At 41.2% G+C, this 18,549-nt stretch overlaps 1 protein-coding gene across 2 annotated transcripts in view; it reads right to left on the reverse strand.

Moving 5' to 3' along the window:
• CHD1 (chromodomain helicase DNA binding protein 1) overlaps positions 1–18,549 on the reverse strand; it is a 159,700-nt gene that overhangs the window by 79,389 nt on the left and 61,762 nt on the right. For both annotated transcript variants that reach the window (XM_073624566.1, XM_073624565.1), the window contains 5 exons: positions 17,092–17,308; positions 15,305–15,394; positions 7,827–8,017; positions 7,552–7,740; positions 1,312–1,474 (listed from right to left, as the gene is read on the reverse strand). In XM_073624566.1, coding sequence (XP_073480667.1) covers positions 1,312–1,474; positions 7,552–7,740; positions 7,827–8,017; positions 15,305–15,394; positions 17,092–17,308 — 850 coding nt within the window. The remainder of the gene's footprint in view (positions 1–1,311; positions 1,475–7,551; positions 7,741–7,826; positions 8,018–15,304; positions 15,395–17,091; positions 17,309–18,549) is intronic.

An 18,549-nucleotide genomic window follows, 5' to 3' on the forward strand; every position in this document is an offset into this window, starting at 1 on the left:
CGTTCAGGTATACCAAGGATTCGTACATTGTTCCTTCTGAGTCTATTCTCGAGATCATCTATGCGATTTGCATAGTGACCAGATTGCAATCCCATTTCTTTGAAATGTCTCTGAATAAGACCCATCTCATCCTCCATAGTGGCAACCTGTCCCTCTACCGCATGTTCGCTCACGCACTTTCTGCATATCCTGTCGCATAATCATCACATCCTCCCTAAGGTGATTAAACTGAGCAGATAAGGAAGTCAAAGTATAATTACAGTTCTGTACTGCCAAGTACACATCCTTAATTGTCGGCTCTCTCATTGAATCAGGTTGGGAAAGCAGAGCAACAGCACCTGAGGCTTTACTCACTCCTCTAGCCGCAATTTTCTCAGTTTGTCTCCCCCACTCCAGTATCTCCCATAGGACAGGATCCATTGATCTCTCAGATCTCGTCATTTCCTCTGTCTCCTCTGCCTCTATTTCTGCTGCTTCACTTGGAGCTTCTGTAAGCATATTAGACATACCATGCATACTTGACACTCCAGGTAAGTCACGGTCCGCATTCCAGGTGAAGCCTTCAAGTCTTGCTGCTGCCTCCTTTCCTCTGTCCTTCTTTGCTATCTGGAGCGCAGGCTGGATGGCACTCTCCTGTGTACCCTTCTCTCACACTGTTCCGATCACACCAGCCTTCTTGAGACGCTTCTCCATTACTCTGGTAATTGGATGGCACTGCAGGGTGCACACTGAGGCAGGTAGTAATCTGGCAGAAAGGCAGGTAGTACAGACAGTAGGGGACAGAAAAGCCCTGGTGTATCCTCCCTATTTTCTCACTGAAAGCCAGCAGATTGTCGGCAGGTGCACGGAGTTGCAGCGTCCTCCTCTCACATGATCAACCTCTGGCCACAATTTTTTAGTTTGCCAGTGTCCAGTCCTCCAATAATAGGCGGTTTAACCAGCAGTCTCTGAACTCCTGCGCCCTTCAATGAATAGAAATCTGCTTTCTACACTAATGGCAGTGTATCATTATTTGGCAAGGAAAACACACACACACACACACACACACACACGACTAAACTTCTATGATATACTGGAAGAAATGAAAATAGAGGCAGAGGCATTGCTATGGGCACTCCCACCACACATCTGCTTTCATTACTACAATCCAGTTCATTCCTGTGGACAATAACTAAAATGCCCTTTTGACTGGGAACCCCTACAAATCATAGGACAGCATGTACACAAGGAAGGTTATATGAGCACAGCACAAAACCCCAACAGTGCCCTCACTATGTCAAAAATCCAAAATTATTCACCACACAATCTCACCTGTAGAGCCTCTTGTCTGTTATAAAATTCATTATCATCTGGTGGCTTAATGAGGTAGCAATGATTACAACACTTCTTTAGCTCCATCATGATGTTTAAAAATCCTGAGGTACTGCCCTTGGAACCTTTGCTTAAAGCCTTATAATTCCTTGTTAAAATCCACCTAAGAAAAAAAACTGATTTCAGTTGTGCAATGGTTTATTTTTTGTTTAAAAATTATGTTAGAACATTCACTCACAGCACACCTGATTGCCCATTATTAGCCGCTCTAAGAGAGGCTCTTACCTAGTCAAAATGGTATTTACATTAGGTGCAACTAAACAAACTTTTATTGAATACATAAATGGCATGAATTTGTTTCAGCTTTAGAGAAGAATTCCAGCAAATTCCATACAAATGGGCTTCAAACTATTAACATAAGTAAACAATGCTATAAAAAGACAAATGGAGAATTAGATATTTGAGGCCCTATTCCTTCTGTTACCTGTAGCCTCGTAACTGACTTCGTAATCGTTGGTTTACTTGGTCTTCAGTGTCCAGTAAAATGAAAACCCCTACAGGCAAAATTAGGAGCAGTAAAATCTGTTTCTCGGAGTACATTACAGGACACAAGCATCTTTAAATCATTGCAGCCTGGGTTATATGCAGCTAACCACTAAATACTAATTTAAAAAGAAAAGGGAAAAAAAAGGTGCAGGGACACACCCTCTATATGACTTCCAGTTAGGCTCAGCTTTGTAGCAAGCAATAGGGAGATCGTAAGAAGAGTGGGTAGGGTCCTGTGTGCTGTATTATTCGCCAGATTGGACACTCTTGAGGATGCACCCACTGGGGAACTTCCCGTATTTTTACCGCACTCAACAATTCCTCAGTATCGTAGCAAGCAATACAGAGTAACCAAGAAATGAAAGAGGATGTCCTGTACTTCATGCCAAAACATAGAATTTACAGTACAGTACAGGACAGAGGCTGAGTAGTCATTGCCACTGCAACATCCTCAAGCAATGAATGAAAAGGGTGGACAACAACTAGGCAAACAGAATTGTGCCAACAGGCTCAACTTCAGAGAGTGCCTGCAAGGCTTTGCAGTCAAAAGCAGGATTCGCAGAAGACTGGGTATCCTTTTGAACAGAGGACCAGGTGGAAGCACAACTGATCTACAGAGGCTTGGTACCAAAATGCCCTGGAAAGGCCCACTATTCTGGTGGAATGGGCACGTAAAAGTGCAGGAGATTTTTCCTTAAGAGTGTAAGCACTAAAGATAACATTTCTGAACCACCTTGTGATGGTGGACTTAAAAGCAGGGTGTCCCTTGTGAGGTCCTGAGGTCAGGACAAATCAGGAATCCGTTTCAGTGATCAAAGCTGTAGCTTTGGAGGTAGACTACCGATTATGTCCAGACAATGAACAGAGATTTCCTTTAGATGCTTTGGTGTAGTACATAGAAAAGTACAATATCCTTACTGCAATAGAAGACCGATACCACCTTGGGAATAAAGGATGGTCTTGGGGGCAAGACAACCTTGTCTGTGTGATTTATAAGAAACTGCTTCTTGTGGGAGACAGCCGGCTACTCAGATACAGTATGTCTGACAGATGTGATAGGAACCAAAAGGCTACTTTGCAGAGGAGGTCATCTAAGGGGAATATCCCTGAATGGTTCAAAGGGTGGTTTCTGCAGGGCAGAGAGATCCAAGTTGAGATCCCAAGGAAGCACCGTGTACTGCAATGGGGGCCTAATGCAATGCACAGCATGAGGAACAAAGCCTTAAGTCTTTGAAAGACTAGACAAGGCTAATACCTGTTCTTTTAAAGTGCTTAAGGCCAAGCTCTGGTCAAGACTTGATTGTAGGAAGGCCAGAATTAGAAGCACAGAGCAATATCTGGGATTGAAGTGCCAGTGTTCACACCAGACAAAGGAGGATTTCCACGTGCGCAAGTAGATCTTACCACAAGTGTTTTTTTTTGCTTTCAGCAAGGTAGGCTTAATGTACACTGGACGCTTTTACAACCTCTGAAAAACGCCCGTAAAACAAAATGTGGCTAAATGTGAGTTGACACGTTTAGAAGCGTTTGGCGCTTGAAATGCCTCTAAACTCAACTGCCTAGAAACGACTATAAACAACCCTGTGTACATGTACTGATAAGATAACAGAGGAGAGTTCAGGAGCAGTTGAAAAAAATGCCCAACTGCTCCTAAACGTCCGTTTACCAGCCGCAGTGTACATGAGGCCGTAGGAATAACAGGGTTTAGAGACTCTTAAGACCCAAGCTTGAATCCTCATGCTGTTAGGCTTAATGTACACGGGACGTTTTTACAACCTCTCCTGAACCATTTAACTTGACAGATAGTAACCCACGTTTAAAAACGTCAGTTTTGCCATGTTTACATGCTGTGTTTAGAAAAAATTTTGGCTAAATAGCCAAAAATGAAAAACGCCTATAAAAGTTACCGCGTTTAGAAGCGTTTGGCGCTTGAACTGCCTCTAAACTCAGCGTCTGAACTCATTTTTTTTGCTTTTCAAAAAAGGCCTCAACTCAACTGCCTTAAAACGACATTAAATGAACCTGTGTACATGTACACATAAGATAACATTGGATGAGTTCAGGGGCAGCTGAAAAAAGCAGCCAACTGCCTCTGAACATCCGTTTATCAGCAGCAGTGAACATGAGGCCTTAAAGCCAGAGAATGAGAAGCAGGGTGGAATAGAGGGCTCTGGGACAGTGGATCTGGCCTGTTAAAGCGGTAGTAAACTGCTAGATATTTTTTTTTTGCATCCTGCGAGGTAAAGGCATAATGTGCTAGGATGTATCGCATACTAGCACATTATGTTAAACTTGCCTTAAAACGAAGCCCTTCCAGGGCAGAGCTGCCACCACTGCTGGTGTTCCAATTTTCACCTAGTCTTCATTCTAGGTTTGCAGACTATGGCAGTGTGACTGGCTGTAGGTGCGAACAGGTCACTCCCACACATGCGCATGGGAGCCGCAGTTTACGGCACAGGGTCCTGAAGGAACGGCCCGGGTGGCCGTTCTTTCAGTGCGCATGCACCAGCGATGTCACTGGCTGCATGTATGGTAAATATCTTCTAAACTATGCACGTTTAGGAGTTTGTTACATTACCTATTAGGTGGTGAGAATCAGAGATGGGAGTTTACTCCCACTTTAAGAAGAGGCAAGGAGTGGTCTGCAAGAAGTCCAAGTTTGTCTGTGTACCAGGTTTTGTGGGCCATATTGGTGAGAACCACCATTTTCCTCTTTTGTGTCATCTCTTTGAGCATTTGGACTGGAGGGAGGGCGCAGATTAGCCTGAACAGAGACCAGGGAATTATCAAGGCATCTGAGGCCAGCACTCCGCATTAATGAGGATCCTTGGCTCTGGTTACAAAAAAAAAAAAAAAAGAAAGATAGTTGGTTGTTGAATCTAGAGGCTAGGATGTAGACATCCAGAGTTTTCTCTTTCTGACATGAGATTGAAGATGTCTGGCTGAAGGGCCCATTTCCATTGATCCAGGTGGTGGCCGCTGAGGTAGTCCGCTTTCCAGTTTCCCAATTCTGTGATGTGAACTGCAGAGATCACTTGACAGCGAGTTTTTGCCAATAACATTAACTGGTTTGCTTCCTTCAAGGCTGCAAGACTCCTGGTGCCCCCCCAGTGCCTGATGTAATCCCCAGCCTTGGCACAATCTAACTGCTCTCTTATAGGGTGCCCTCGCAGAAATGAGGGTCCAGTGTTGCAGAGCCATCCAAACTGCTCCGAGCAAGGATGTTGATGGGTAACTTGGCTTCCACCAGTGACCATGTTTTCCTGGACTGTGCGAGACTGGAACACTCCCAGCATGAAAAATTGCCATCTGTTAATACTTTCTAGTGAAGGGGAAGGAAAGCTTTTTGAGGGCCAGTGTCCATTCTGCTGAAAGTAGAAGCATAACCCAAGAAGTAAAAAATAAACCCCGTGTCCTGTGGTGTACAATAAAGAAACATTTGATAGCATGGAAATATGAATTCTGCATTAATTAAGCACTTCAGTTTTTTTAACAAGAGGTTTGTTAATGTGGTAAAATTTCTATATCTTACGAATGCCGGAAAGAAAACAGACAACCTGTTCTATCCCTTGTTAGGTCTCATGCAAACTAGTTTATTTCGCCTTACAGGAAAAAAATCTGCATTCAAAATGCACCTTTTATATCATTGGTCAGAATTGTCAATTAGTCTGGTCACTGAAAAGAATAAACGTTCAATCACTAAACACTCCTAGCGCTTGGGCACTATATGCATTTGGTGGGTTTTTTATTATGCTCGAACGCTCTGCTCCTGAATGTGATTTTTCTGCCTTCAGGAGAGGAGCTTAGACCACCTCTAAACACTTCTGCTCCCAAACTCCTCAAAAAGCCTGTGTGCACATGGATAGATAGGCTTTAAGTGAGGGGAGGGCAGGTGCAAAATATGTCCAAAGCCCCAAAAATGTCAGTTTAGGAGCAGCAGTGTGCATAAACCCTAAAGACTTCTGCAGCCATAACGTCTAGTTAAAATTACCACTTTGGATGAAATGATCCTTTAGGAGGGAAAAAAAAAAAAAAGGAGAATTACAGTGGGGACGTAAAGTATTCAGACCCCCTTAAATTTTTCACTCTGTTATATTGCAGCCATTTGCTAAAATCATTTAAGTTCATTTTTTCCCTCATTATTGTACACACAGCACCCCATAGTGACAGAAAAACACAGAATAGTTGACATTTTTGCAGATTTATTAAAAAAGAAAAAGTGAAATATCACATGGTACAAGTATTCAGACCCTTTACTGTGACACTCATATTTAATTCAGGTGCTGTGCATTTCTTCTGAAGATCCTAGAGATGGTTTTACATGTTCATTTGAGTCCAGCTGTGTTTGATTATACTGATTGGACCCGATTAGGAAAGCCACACACCTGTCTATATAAGACCTTACAGCTCACAGTGCATGTCAGAGCAAATGAGAATCATGAGGTCAAAAAGGAACTGCCTGAAGAGCAGAGACAGAATTGTGGCAAGGCACAGATCTGGCCAAGGTTACAAAAAAATTTCTGCTACTTAAAAGGTTCCTAAGTGCATAGTGGCCTCCATAATCCTTAAATGGAAGACGTTTGGGATGACTAGAACCCTTCCTAAAGCTGGCCATCTGGCCAAACTGAGCTATCGGGGGAGAAGAGCCTTGGTGAGAGAGGTAAAGAAGAACCCAAAGATCACTGCGGCTGAGCTCCAGAGACGCAGTCGGGAGATGGGAGAAAGTTGTAGAAAGTCAATCATCACTGCAGCCCTCCACCAGCCGGGGCTTTATGGCAGAGTGGCCTGACGGAAGCCTCTCCTCAGTGCAAGAAACATGAAAGCCTGCATGGAGTTTGCTAAAAAAAAACATCTGAAGGACTCCAAGATGGTGAGAAAAAAGATTCTCTGTTCTGATGAGACCAAGAGAGAACTTTTTGGCCTTAATTCTAAGCGGTATGTGTGGAGAAAACCAAGCACTGCTCATCACCTGTCCAATACAGTCCCAACAGTGAAGCATGGTGGTGGCAGCATCATGCTGTGGTAGTGTTTTTCAGCTGCAGGGACAGGACAACTGGTTGCAATCGAGGGAAAGATGAATGCGGCCAAGTGCAGGGATATCCTGGACGAAAACCTTCTCCAGAGAGCTCAGGACCTCAGACTGGGCCGAAGGTTTACCTTCCAACAAGACAATGACCCTAAGCACACAGCTAAAATAACGAAGGAGTGGCTTCACAACAACTCTGTGACTGTTCTTGAATGGCCCAGCGAGAGCCCTGGTTTAAACCCAATTGAGTATCTATGGAGAGACCTAAAAATGGCTGTCCACCAACCTTTACCATGCAGCCTGACAGAACTGGAGAGGATCTGCAAGTAGGAATGGCAGAGGATCCCCAAATCCAGGTGTGAAAAACTTGTTGCATCTTTCCCAAAAAGACTCATGGCTGTATTAGATCAAAAGGGTGCTTCTACTAAATACTGAGCAAAGGGTCTGAATACTTAGGACCATGTGATATTTCAGTTTTTCTTTTTTAATAAATCTGCAAAAATTTCAACAATTCTGTGTTTTTCTGTCAATATGGGGTGCTGTGTGTACATTATTGAGGAAAAAAAATGAACTTAAATGATTTTAGCAAATGGCTGCAATATAACAAAGAGTGAAAAATGTAAGGGGGTCCGAATACTTTACGTCCCCACTGTACCAGTTCTACTTACTTATAGTACTGTTTCTGCAGCGCACTCATCTCCACCCTTAAAATTTGCTCCACCTTTGCTGGTAATGACTTCTCCACATCTTTTTTAACTCTTCTTAGAAGGAATGGCTCAAGTTCTCTGTGTAGGCTGGCATAGCCATATTCTCTGCCTTTACCGTGTTCCTCTTCAAAGTCTTCCCAGGAGGAAAATCTAGAAAATAAAGCAACACTGTCAGTTCAGTTCTCAAAATATTGTTTCGGGTTTTATAGATAAACACAAGTCCCTTCATAACATACTTTTCCGGCATGATGAAATGAAGCAGGGACCATAGCTCTTTGAGTGAGTTCTGCAATGGTGTTCCAGTGATAAGAAGCCGATGGTTAGACTTGAAATCTATCATGGTCTTATACAAAAGGGAATCATCATTCTTCAACCGATGAGCTTCATCAACTCCTATGAAAGCCCAGTTAACGCCTCCTAGAAAAGACTAATGAAAGAAAAGGTCAGGTTTTTTTCTTTGTCAGTACAGGGTGGTACTGTGGACATACATCGATAAAACTGTGCCTCGTACTAATTTGAATGATATCGAATTGACAGAAAATGGACTTTTATGGCACCACAAACTATTATGTATGCATTATAACCATATTAACAGTTTGTGTGTTTGTGGCGTGTTTGTGGTGCCATTAAAGTCCATTCTCTCTAGGTCAGTCCAATATTGACGAAAGAAATGGTCAGTAGTGTACTCTATCGATACAGCACATGGATTCTCAATAAAATTGCCAAGACATGCCACATACAATTTAAAACGTCTAAACCTTTAAGTCACACAAATGAAAAGCGGTCATTTCAGGTAAATTACACAAAAATAGGTTATATGAATATGGTATACATAAGAACATGCACATGTTGCCCTGCTGTGCATTTTTTTTTTTTTCCTTTTTTTCTTTTTTTTTTTTTTTTTCTTTCTCTTTTTTTTTTCTTTTTTTTCTTTTTTTCCACTTCAGCGAAAATTTTTCTGAGAGACATTATTTCAACTTTATATGTCAAACTTTATCTCTTCTCATTTTTCACATCATTGTGGATTGTTTCCGTCACATCTTTATTGTTTTTCCCTTCTAGGATATTATTTAATAATTTTAAAAATCGACGACAAAAGGCCTCCTATAAATATGAACCCACTATTATCTTATTCTCTCTCAGTCCCTCTTATTTCCCCCCACCCCCCCTCCCTGTGTTTGGTCCGTTCCTTTATGTTATTTATTTATCCACTTGGCTCTGCACCTATTCTTTCTTTTATCATATCTAAATAAATGTCTGAGACTTTGTATTTTTTCCAACTTTCCCATCTACTATTATCCCTTTTCTCTCCTCCTTCCATTTTGTAGTGATAATCTATTTCCTTTAGCCAGTTTCTAATGTCTGGTTTTCCACTTTTTAGCCGAATCTTGGAAATTAAGGCCTTGGCCGCATTCAGGAGGTTAGGTACTATTGATTTTCTATATTGTTTCTTAGGTTTATTATAGATATGGAAGAGGCAAGTCCAGATGTTTTGTTCTATTTCTTCTTCAGTTATTTCTTTTATGTTATTTAACACTTCCTTCCAGTACTCCATTATTATTGGGCATTCCCACCATATGTGTATGATCGTTGCTATTTGGCCACATTTTCTCCAACACAAAGAGGTTTTGTCTTGATGAAATCTGTGTATTCTTACTGGGGTCATATACCATCTTGATACTAGTTTATAATTCATTTCAATAGTCTTCATGTCCCAGGCCTTATTATATCCCATTTCTATCATTTTTTCCACTTTTTGGTTATCTATTTTTATATTCATTTCTTTTTCCCATTGATTTATGTATTCTGGTCTTTCTTGTGCTTCCAAATCTGTCAGTGTACTATAAATTTTTGATGTTCCGTTTTTCAATGGTATTTCATTGCTACATAGCTTTTCCAGTGCGGTTAATTTCGTTTCGTCTCTCAGTGGGTGTGGTATTGTGCTTACTAAGTGCCTTAGTTGATTATAATTCCATTCATTCATCTTCCATCCATTCCTTTCCTCTTTCTACTCGTGTTCTTATTTTGCCATTTCTAGTGATATCTTTCAATTGTGGGTTACGTATTCCTTGAATTCCAAATATTTCCTTCCCAGGGGTGAAGAAATTCGATCCTGTGAGTGCTAATAGTGGTGAATTATATTTCCATTCATTCTTTAATTGAATGGTGTCCCAAATTTTAAATACATTTTTTGTTATTTCGTGTGTGTCAGTGTCCAATGTTCTATATTTCCGTGGAATCCAAATATTCTTATGTAATGTGACTCCGCTTATTATGTTTTCCATTTCCACCCATTTTTTTTCATTTTTCTCATTTGTCCACTCTAACATTCGTGTTAAAACTATGGCTTTATAGTACCTACTTATATCTGGAGCGGCCAGACCTCCGTGCTCCTTTTTCCTTGTAATCAGCGTGTATTTGATTCTTGGTTTTTTATTAAACCATATGTATTTTAACAAAATTGTTTTAATTATTTTAAAAAAGCTCTGCGGGATCTTTACTGGTAACATCTGTAATCTGTAATTTATTTTGGGTAGTATCATCATCTTGAACATATTTATTCTTCCAATCCATGAAAGTGGCTGTATTCTTAACTTTTTCATTTCTTCTTTGACCTCATTGATCAATGGGATAAAATTTGCCTGGTAAATTTTTTCCACTCTAGGAGTTATTTTAATTCCAAGGTAATTTAGTTCTTTTACCCACGTAAATGGGAATTCTTTTTGTAAAAACTGAACTTCCTTTTTCTCTAGTCCTATGTTTAATATTTCCGTTTTTATTGGATTAATTTTGAAGTTTGACAGTTCTCCGTATTTTTTTATTTCTTTCAATATGTTTGGGAGTGACACTCTTGGGTTGGATACGTACATCAAGATGTCGTCCGCGTAAGCTGCGATCTTATGCTCTTTTCCTCCTAGTCTCGCTCCTTCTACTTCTTTGTTATTGCGGAGTGTTGCTAATAATGGTTCTAAAGCCAATACGTATAATAGTGGAGACAGTGCCTTGCCGTGTTCCGTTCTGCATCTTAATTTTTGGAGAGAGTCTACCGTTTACTTTTACGACTGCTGTCGGGCCATTATACAAATTTGTTATCCACTTCATCATTTTTGTCCCGATACCCAAGTGCCGCAATGTATCCATCATGAAACCCCAGTCTACCCTGTCGAATGCTTTTTCTGCATCCAATGACAGGAATAGAACTGGGGTCTCATTCTGCACCTTCTTGTGCATCATCAGTAATGATTTTAGGCTGTTGTCCCGCCCCTCTCTCCCCGGGACAAAACCAGTCTGGTCCGGGTTGATCCACTGTGGGATTAGTTTTTTTTATCCTAGTGGCCAGGATCTTGGAGTACAGCTTCGTATCAGCGTTCAATAGGGCTATTGGCCTGTAGCTTGAGCAGTTAACTTTGTCTTTCCCTTCTTTTGGTAGTATTGTAATATGAGCCCTGCTGTGCATTTACATGGGTTTTCAGATGCAACGTGGCCAATTTACTAGAGGAGCTGAGATTTTTCACAGTAAATTGTGCACATTCACATTGATTATCCAATCATGTGAAAAATGAATTCATATTTCCTATATTGGCCTCTATTAAAGAGGTTGTAAATCCTTACAGACCACTTTTTACTACAGGTAAGCCAATAATAAGGCTTACCTGTAGCTACCCTGGATATCTCCTGAACCTTCACGTTTAGGAGATATCCCCCTGTATCAGCATGTGCCGACGTCATCGGCGCACTGAAGCAATGGCACGCCCGTGCCGTTGCTTCAGCTAATGTGCCTCTACCGGCCGCTCCTGCACGCATGCGCGGGGAGTGATGTCATTGCAATTCCGGCCAATCACAGCGTCGCAGCCTGCGATACCCGCAAAAAACTCTGGGAGCAATGTCACCGGCCGGAGCCGTGTACGGTGACTTCGATGTAGGCTAGTATTTCATAATGAGCCAATATGCTATGCGTTTGTCTTGCAGGTTTTTTTTTTTTATGGGTTTACAACCACTTTAAGCCCAAAATGGGTGAAATGTGTTAGGGATTCCTAATGAGCTGAAGCCATTTATGTTTATCTAGCTTTACGAATAAGTTTACTGTGTGCCGGCTTTGAGTGCAGACAGGTGCCATTTTCTAGTAACCTATTTATTTTTTTCTCTTTCCTTCACTGAAGGACACAGCCATACCTCATCAAAGTTGGGTTTGTTGTTGCCATCTACAGGAGTAAATGGCGGAACATCACCAGAGACACAAGTCTCTTCGGGTGGAAAAGTGATGAATCATTTATCCATATAGGGCCATTATTCTCTGTAGGAGACCATTCTCCATCTACATCCTGGAAGTTCAAGAAATCGGTCCCCCCCCCCCCTCCAAAATTGAATTACTAGGGGGAGTTATTGATGACAGCATTGCTGTAACTAGCAGCTGGAGACAACCCCTGGGGAGGGGGGGATAAATGTAAAACCAAAGGTCTCTATAGCGCTTGGGAACAAGGCTGTATGCGTTATGGGTGTGCAGGCACCTCTATTTAAACAAGTCTTGGGAGGGCAAAAGTCAGTCACTAAACAGGCAGTTTATTGGACTGATAAACAAAATCCATAGAACTTCAATGGTTAAATAAAATAATTGCTGTAAAACCACCAATGTTCATATGTAAAACAACCAGGGGCTAAACAGCCTACTTGCCCATATGTAGAGATGTTACAGATGGGTCCTCCGTCGAAAACGATGGGGGGGGGGGGGGTGAGTTGGTTTGGGGGGTGAAAACAGTGGAACCTGCAGTGTTCAATCTGTGAAGACACTGTGTACAAGGAAGGTGGCTGGCGATGACGCCACGGAACCGGGCGGAAACCTCTGGGGATGGTGGAGCCATGGACCGCAAGCTGAAGGTGAATGTCCTATCGCTATGACCGTCAAATCTACCAGTGTTCAGAAATGTTGTCCCACAGATTGATTAAAGGGGAAGCGAAGAGTAAACACCACCAGAAAGGTAGGCAAGGGAAATACAAACTCTGCTACCAGACTGGCAAGCTGGAAATGACCAGTAGAACCAAGACTTAAAAATCCTCTATGGTATGAAAGAAATGAGCTTAGCCTGTTGTGCAGGGTCTTAATGCACACCAAGATCCAGGAGATGAACCCAGACCAGGCAAAATGTGATAAAATTTTGCAGGCACTAGGCCCAGCAGAGAGGTGCTGCCCACTAAATTCCCTGAAGCTTACACCTCTTCACAAAAGGGTCAGAATATCCCATAAAGAGGGTGTCAGAAAAGGGCACTAACTTTAACACAAGAGTCCTGACTCAAAAGAGTATTAGGTGCACTGGTAATTCAGATTGCAAACAAGGTGAGGAACAGTCAAGCCTGGTCCCAGAGGACCTAGTGAGACAAAAAGGTCCCTTGGGAGAGAGAAGACATGGAGTGATACCAGGTAACACTGGGGAACTACCATGTTCCAGAGCAAATCTTCTGAGACAGAAAAATTACCCAGCTTCAGAACTAGCTGACACACAGCCTAGAGCAGGGATATGCAATTAGCGGACCTCCAGCTGTTGCAAAACTACAAGTCCCATCATGCCTCAGCCTCTGGATGTCATGCTTGTGGCTGTCAGAGTCTTGCTATGCCTAATGGTACTTGTAGTTCTGCAACAGTTGGATGTCCGCTAATTGCATATCCCTGGCCTAGAGAAAGGGGTCCAGGGGTGAAAGGAAAACAAGGGAACCAGAAAAGGAACAATTTCATGCAGTATCATAAGGGAAGGCAGGAGGCACAACTGAAGAGGGAGTCCCAAGTGGGTACTACGCACTCAAATGCCTGAAGGACTAGCTTTCCTTGGGCCCAGAAGGATTCACACAAAAAAAGCTACTTTCAAAACGTGGGGGTGCAACATTGTGCACAAGATTGATCAGCAGTTTTAGCTGGTTTTGGTTTTTAGACATGTGGGCAGTCAGTGTCAGGCTCCAAGGTCTAGGGCCACCACTGACTCAGCCAACCTCTCCTTGCAGTACCTGCATTGAAGCAGGAGCGTGCTCTAGAGTCCCTTGTGACCCATGAAAGTGTTATCCAGAACAGACCCGAAGAGACAAAGTCTCTCGAAGGCCATGCAAGTCAGATGCTCTCTACAAGAGACAACACCTTAAGTTAAATGTTTGTAGGAAGTTAGATGTTGGTAGCTTAAGTATAAAACTCCAGACATCTTTGCCTGGCAGATGAGAGCAAGTCGTTTTTCTGTTAAAGCGAGTCACTAACAGATTCAGTAGAAACAAAAGTTTGGGTATAGACAACCGTTAAAAAAAGCCTGTTTTGCAGTGCTGGCACACTCAAAGCTAGAGATTAGGGTTCCTTGTGGTATTTTGAAATGCAGGAACAGCAGTGGGATAAAGCTTCTTTTTTGCTAAATGTTGAGACAACGAGTAAGAAGCAGGGAAATTCAGAAGCGGCAGAAAATGATAAAGATACATAGGTAGCTCCGGGTGCCTAAGCACAACCGATCCAACTCACAAAGTGATTCTCCAGAGACAGGGTCAGACCAGAGGCTGTGCCATGGCTCTGGAAATGAAAAACATCACAATGAAAAACGTAGCCTTGAAAAGTCCAGAAGCCTACATCTGCAGAGGTAGGGTCACCCCCGAGTCTGTGCCAAAGCTTGGGACATGGGAGAGCGCTCTGCAGCTACCATGACCAATACACTCAGGTTTGAAAAGCACCATAATGCAGAGGGCCCTAGGTTCCACAACTGTCCAGGCCTGCAAGGTCTAGGTACAGCATCCACAGCGATTGCTAAGGAAACGCTGAACTGTATGGTTACTATATAGAGACGAGCTCAAGTAGCGGTTGTAGTGAGAAATCTTGATTGAAGAAACCAAGACACACTGTTTGCCAGTGTCCATTCCTCCTGTAGATGGCTGTATTACCCAACTGTAACTAAATACCTGTGACCTTCAAAAGGACAAGAAAGAAAGTCTCTGAAGATCTTTCGGATTTCATTGCATTCTGTCACCCTACTCTGACAGGGAACAGAATTCAAGTAAATGGAAGATATTCACATATTTAAAAATTCCTATTTGGTTATCTAAGTAATTCATAAGGAAAATATAGAATTACTAGAATTAACTAGACATACATCAAAAAAAAAAAAAAAGAAGTTTAAAGTGGTATTAAACCAAAAACCTAATATATAGCAGCTTACCAAACATTCCATGTGTTGGATGCACCAATTTTTTTTCTCCTGTTTTCATCTGGTGATCTGGCCAGTAACACACCTCCTGTATTAGAGCACCCCCACTCAATGAATGAGCACAGGGGGCACCTTTACAGAGCAGCATTGTCAGTTGTGGAGGGAGGGTAGTGTTAAATGTATTAGTAGATTTAAATATGCTAACAAACTGAAGCTTAACTCCAGCTAATACTTTATAAGCAGTTGCAGCAAAAAAAAATTCTCTTTGTGATAAGTTTTACATAATGAAAAGCTGATCATTGTGAACACCTCTGCCAGTATTAAAAGGTTTGCCTCATCTCTATAACTGATACATATTGCAAGAGAGCTTGTTCTTTTGAAAAACAACAAACCCACTGGGTGCGTCACCAGATGAAAACAGAAGAAAGCTAGCCTAAAAAAAAATAAAAATAAAAAATGAATTCCAATACAGATCTTAGAATTGGTAAGCTGGAATATAATAAATGTTTGTTTTTGGATTTATTACTAACAAAATGTGACAAGTTACTTACTTTATCTTTAAGAAGGATCTCATAGGTTGTTAATAAAACATTGAATTTTAACCTCTTGTTCGGCAAGTGCATCCACTCATGAGTTCTGATCTGAAACAAAATAACAAAATCTATAAAAACAGAACAGACCCTGGGCATTTTCAAAATGATTAAAACCCATTTACACATGCATGCAGTGTTGCGGACGTGGACCTTTTTCCAAGGGTGCTCAATAACATTATTAAGATGCATAGCTCACTAAAACAACCAAACAGATTTATATACTGTACATCAGGTCCGCTTGATTCAGATACAGTGCCTTACAAAAGTATTTATTCAAACTCTTGCTTAGGTGTTGCAGCCTCTGGGGCCTTTCAAAAAGGTGTGTATATGTCAGGGATCCTCAAACTACGGCCCTCCAGATGTTACGGAACTACACATCCCATGAGGCATTGTAAAACTCTGACATTCACAGACATGACTAGGCATGATGGGAATTGTAGTTCCTGAACAACTGGAGGGCAATAGTTTGAAGACCCCTGGTATATGTAATGACAGATCATGTGACACAGATTGCACACAGGTGGACATCATTTCACTAATTATGTGACTTCTGAAGGTAATTGGTTGCACCAGAGCTTTTAATGGGCTTCATAACAAAGGGGGTGAATACATACGCACATGCCAATTATCATTTTTTTTATCTCTGAAAAATAGTTTTATGTATATAATTTTCTAATTTTACTTCACCAACTTAGACTATTGTGTTCTGATCCATTACATATAATTCAGATAAAAAACATTGAACTAAAGGCTGTAACAAAATAGGTAAAAAGCAAAGGGGGGCGAATACTTTTGCAAGGCACTGTAAGTGGCTGGGCTCTGCCTCAGGTAAGCAATCACTCTATAAGTGAGGCCATGGCAGGCACTGTCCATATGCAGTTACCAGACACAGATTTGGAATATGCATGTTGCACTTGGTCCTGTTGAAATCCACGCCTTAGTCTCTAAGCAGCTTCCCCCCCACAAAAAAAAAAAAAGAAGACAAAAATGAAAGCTAACAGTGCTGCAGTATTGCTTCTTGTAAAAATGATCCCATTCGGCACCTCCTTCATAGCTGCCAGATATTGCCCAGAGTGACTATCTTCTGGAACTAAGAGATAACAGGCACCGCTGCTTGTCTGAAAAGCAGTGCCATTTACCAAACCCCTTTTGCCCCCTCCACCGTTCACAAAACTTCTACTACTATTCTCCCATAACTCATTGCATTCTGTGAATGGACAGTAAAGATCTGTCATTCAACTGCTCCTTCTCCACTGAAAAAATTGAGGCGAGGCAATTTAGGAAGGAGTTTGAGGGAGAGATCTCCAATTACAGCTTTTAAGTCTCTCTCAAGACAGGTCAGTGGCAATTTTGTTTTACCATTTTGCACCAAAAACAGCTTCAGGATTTACTTGCAAAATGAAGAACCTCAATGCATTTTCAGAGCTGGGTGCATTTTCCTGCTTAAGCAGAACACCTCTGGTAAGCATCTTTCAGTGCAAAATAGGTGAGCACACGAAAGCTTAGTCTGAACTTGGCTCCACAGATATGGGAATGTATACATAGTTTGTGCAACTATTTGAATACAGGCAACAAATCAGGTTAATGTCACTTAAATTCAGCCTTAATCTTATTGGTTTTTATAGTGCACAGAGTGACAGGTACATCTTTTACAAGCATACATGTTTTTAACTCTGAAGATCCACAAAGGATAATGTGATATCCACCATAAAGACTGCATATGGAAGGATGTTTGATAAACGTACCACATTCCGGCTACTAATATCCCCCAAATACACAACAGCATTCATTAAAGGAGCCCAGATCTGAATTTCTCTTTGCCAGGAGGTTAATGTTGAAAGGGGAACAACAATCAGAAAAGGTCCATACAGTTGGTGTTCATGGAATAAGTAATTTAAGAAAGAAATAGTCTGAATTGTTTTTCCCAATCCCATTTCATCAGCCAGAATGCAACTGTTTCCTCTGGAAAGAAGAGAGAAGAAACGTCAAATACAGTCGGTTACAATAGCTGTTAAACTTTTTTACCTGTTTTTTTCCCCAAGTATGTGACTGCAGACCTCAGCTGTTGGTGTGCCAGAGTGCTCTACCTACCCTACGAAGATCATTTACATTTTATACTTTGGAAGAGCTAAAGCTTTAAAAACTCGTCTTGCCCTTCTGTACTCCCAATGCTGGGGGCAGGTCTGGTCCTGGTGCTCTGCAGCACTTCAAATGAAGCAGTCAACTCCATAGAAGTCTAGGTAGGAATATTTCAACTACCTAGCATGCTTAAGAACAAGATATGCACGGACCCAAGGATTTTGGGCAGAGGAGTTTGTAAAGCACATCATCTGCATCAGGACTTTACTCAGTGCTCTTACCATCTTCAAAGATTCCTCCTTGAGATTCAACCGCTTTTAAAATAAAAAAAATATACTACAATTTGTAACTACTTCTGGACTGCCCGCAATGTACCGTGGACCCATACCATAGCAAAGTACGGTACTGACTGGTACATCGCTGCCTGTTTCTGGGTTTAGGGCACCTGCATAGATGGCCCCCCCCCTTTTCTTTAGTGAAAAGCAGCACACATTACACAAATTAACACTTGTTAGGCATTTAACACGTTGATTACTGGAGAGCTTAACCCCTTCGCAGCCAGAGTCATTAGTACAGCGAGAGTATAGGATTACCAGTCGTGTCACTGGTGAGGTCAGTAGCAGTTGGTTAGTTCCCACCCAGTGTCTGATTGTCCTCCTCCACACTATCACAATCCCAGTATAAGTCGCTGATCACCGACATTACAAGTGTATATATATATATATATCTCTATAGATATATCTCTCTCTCTCTCTGTATATATATTTATCTCTCTCTCTCTCTATATATATATATAGATATATATCTATATCTATATCTATATCTATATATATATATACAGATATATATAGATATACACACACACACACACACACACTCTCCAGTATATATACACATTAAAGGTTGTACACGTTATAACTTTCACCCAAAGCAATCAATATACACTTAGGAGATTTTTTTTTTTTTTTAACCAAAGACATGTAAGCAGAATACATTTTGGTCTAAATTTATGAAGAAATTTGATTTTTTTTTTTAATTGAGTAGGTTTTATAGCAGAAAGTAAAAAATGTGTTTGTTTTTTTTTAAATTGTTGTTTATATAATAAAAAATAAAAAACACCCAGT

Source organism: Aquarana catesbeiana, linkage group LG01, assembly GCF_042186555.1.
Source record: "Aquarana catesbeiana isolate 2022-GZ linkage group LG01, ASM4218655v1, whole genome shotgun sequence".
Taxonomy (NCBI): domain Eukaryota; kingdom Metazoa; phylum Chordata; class Amphibia; order Anura; family Ranidae; genus Aquarana; species Aquarana catesbeiana.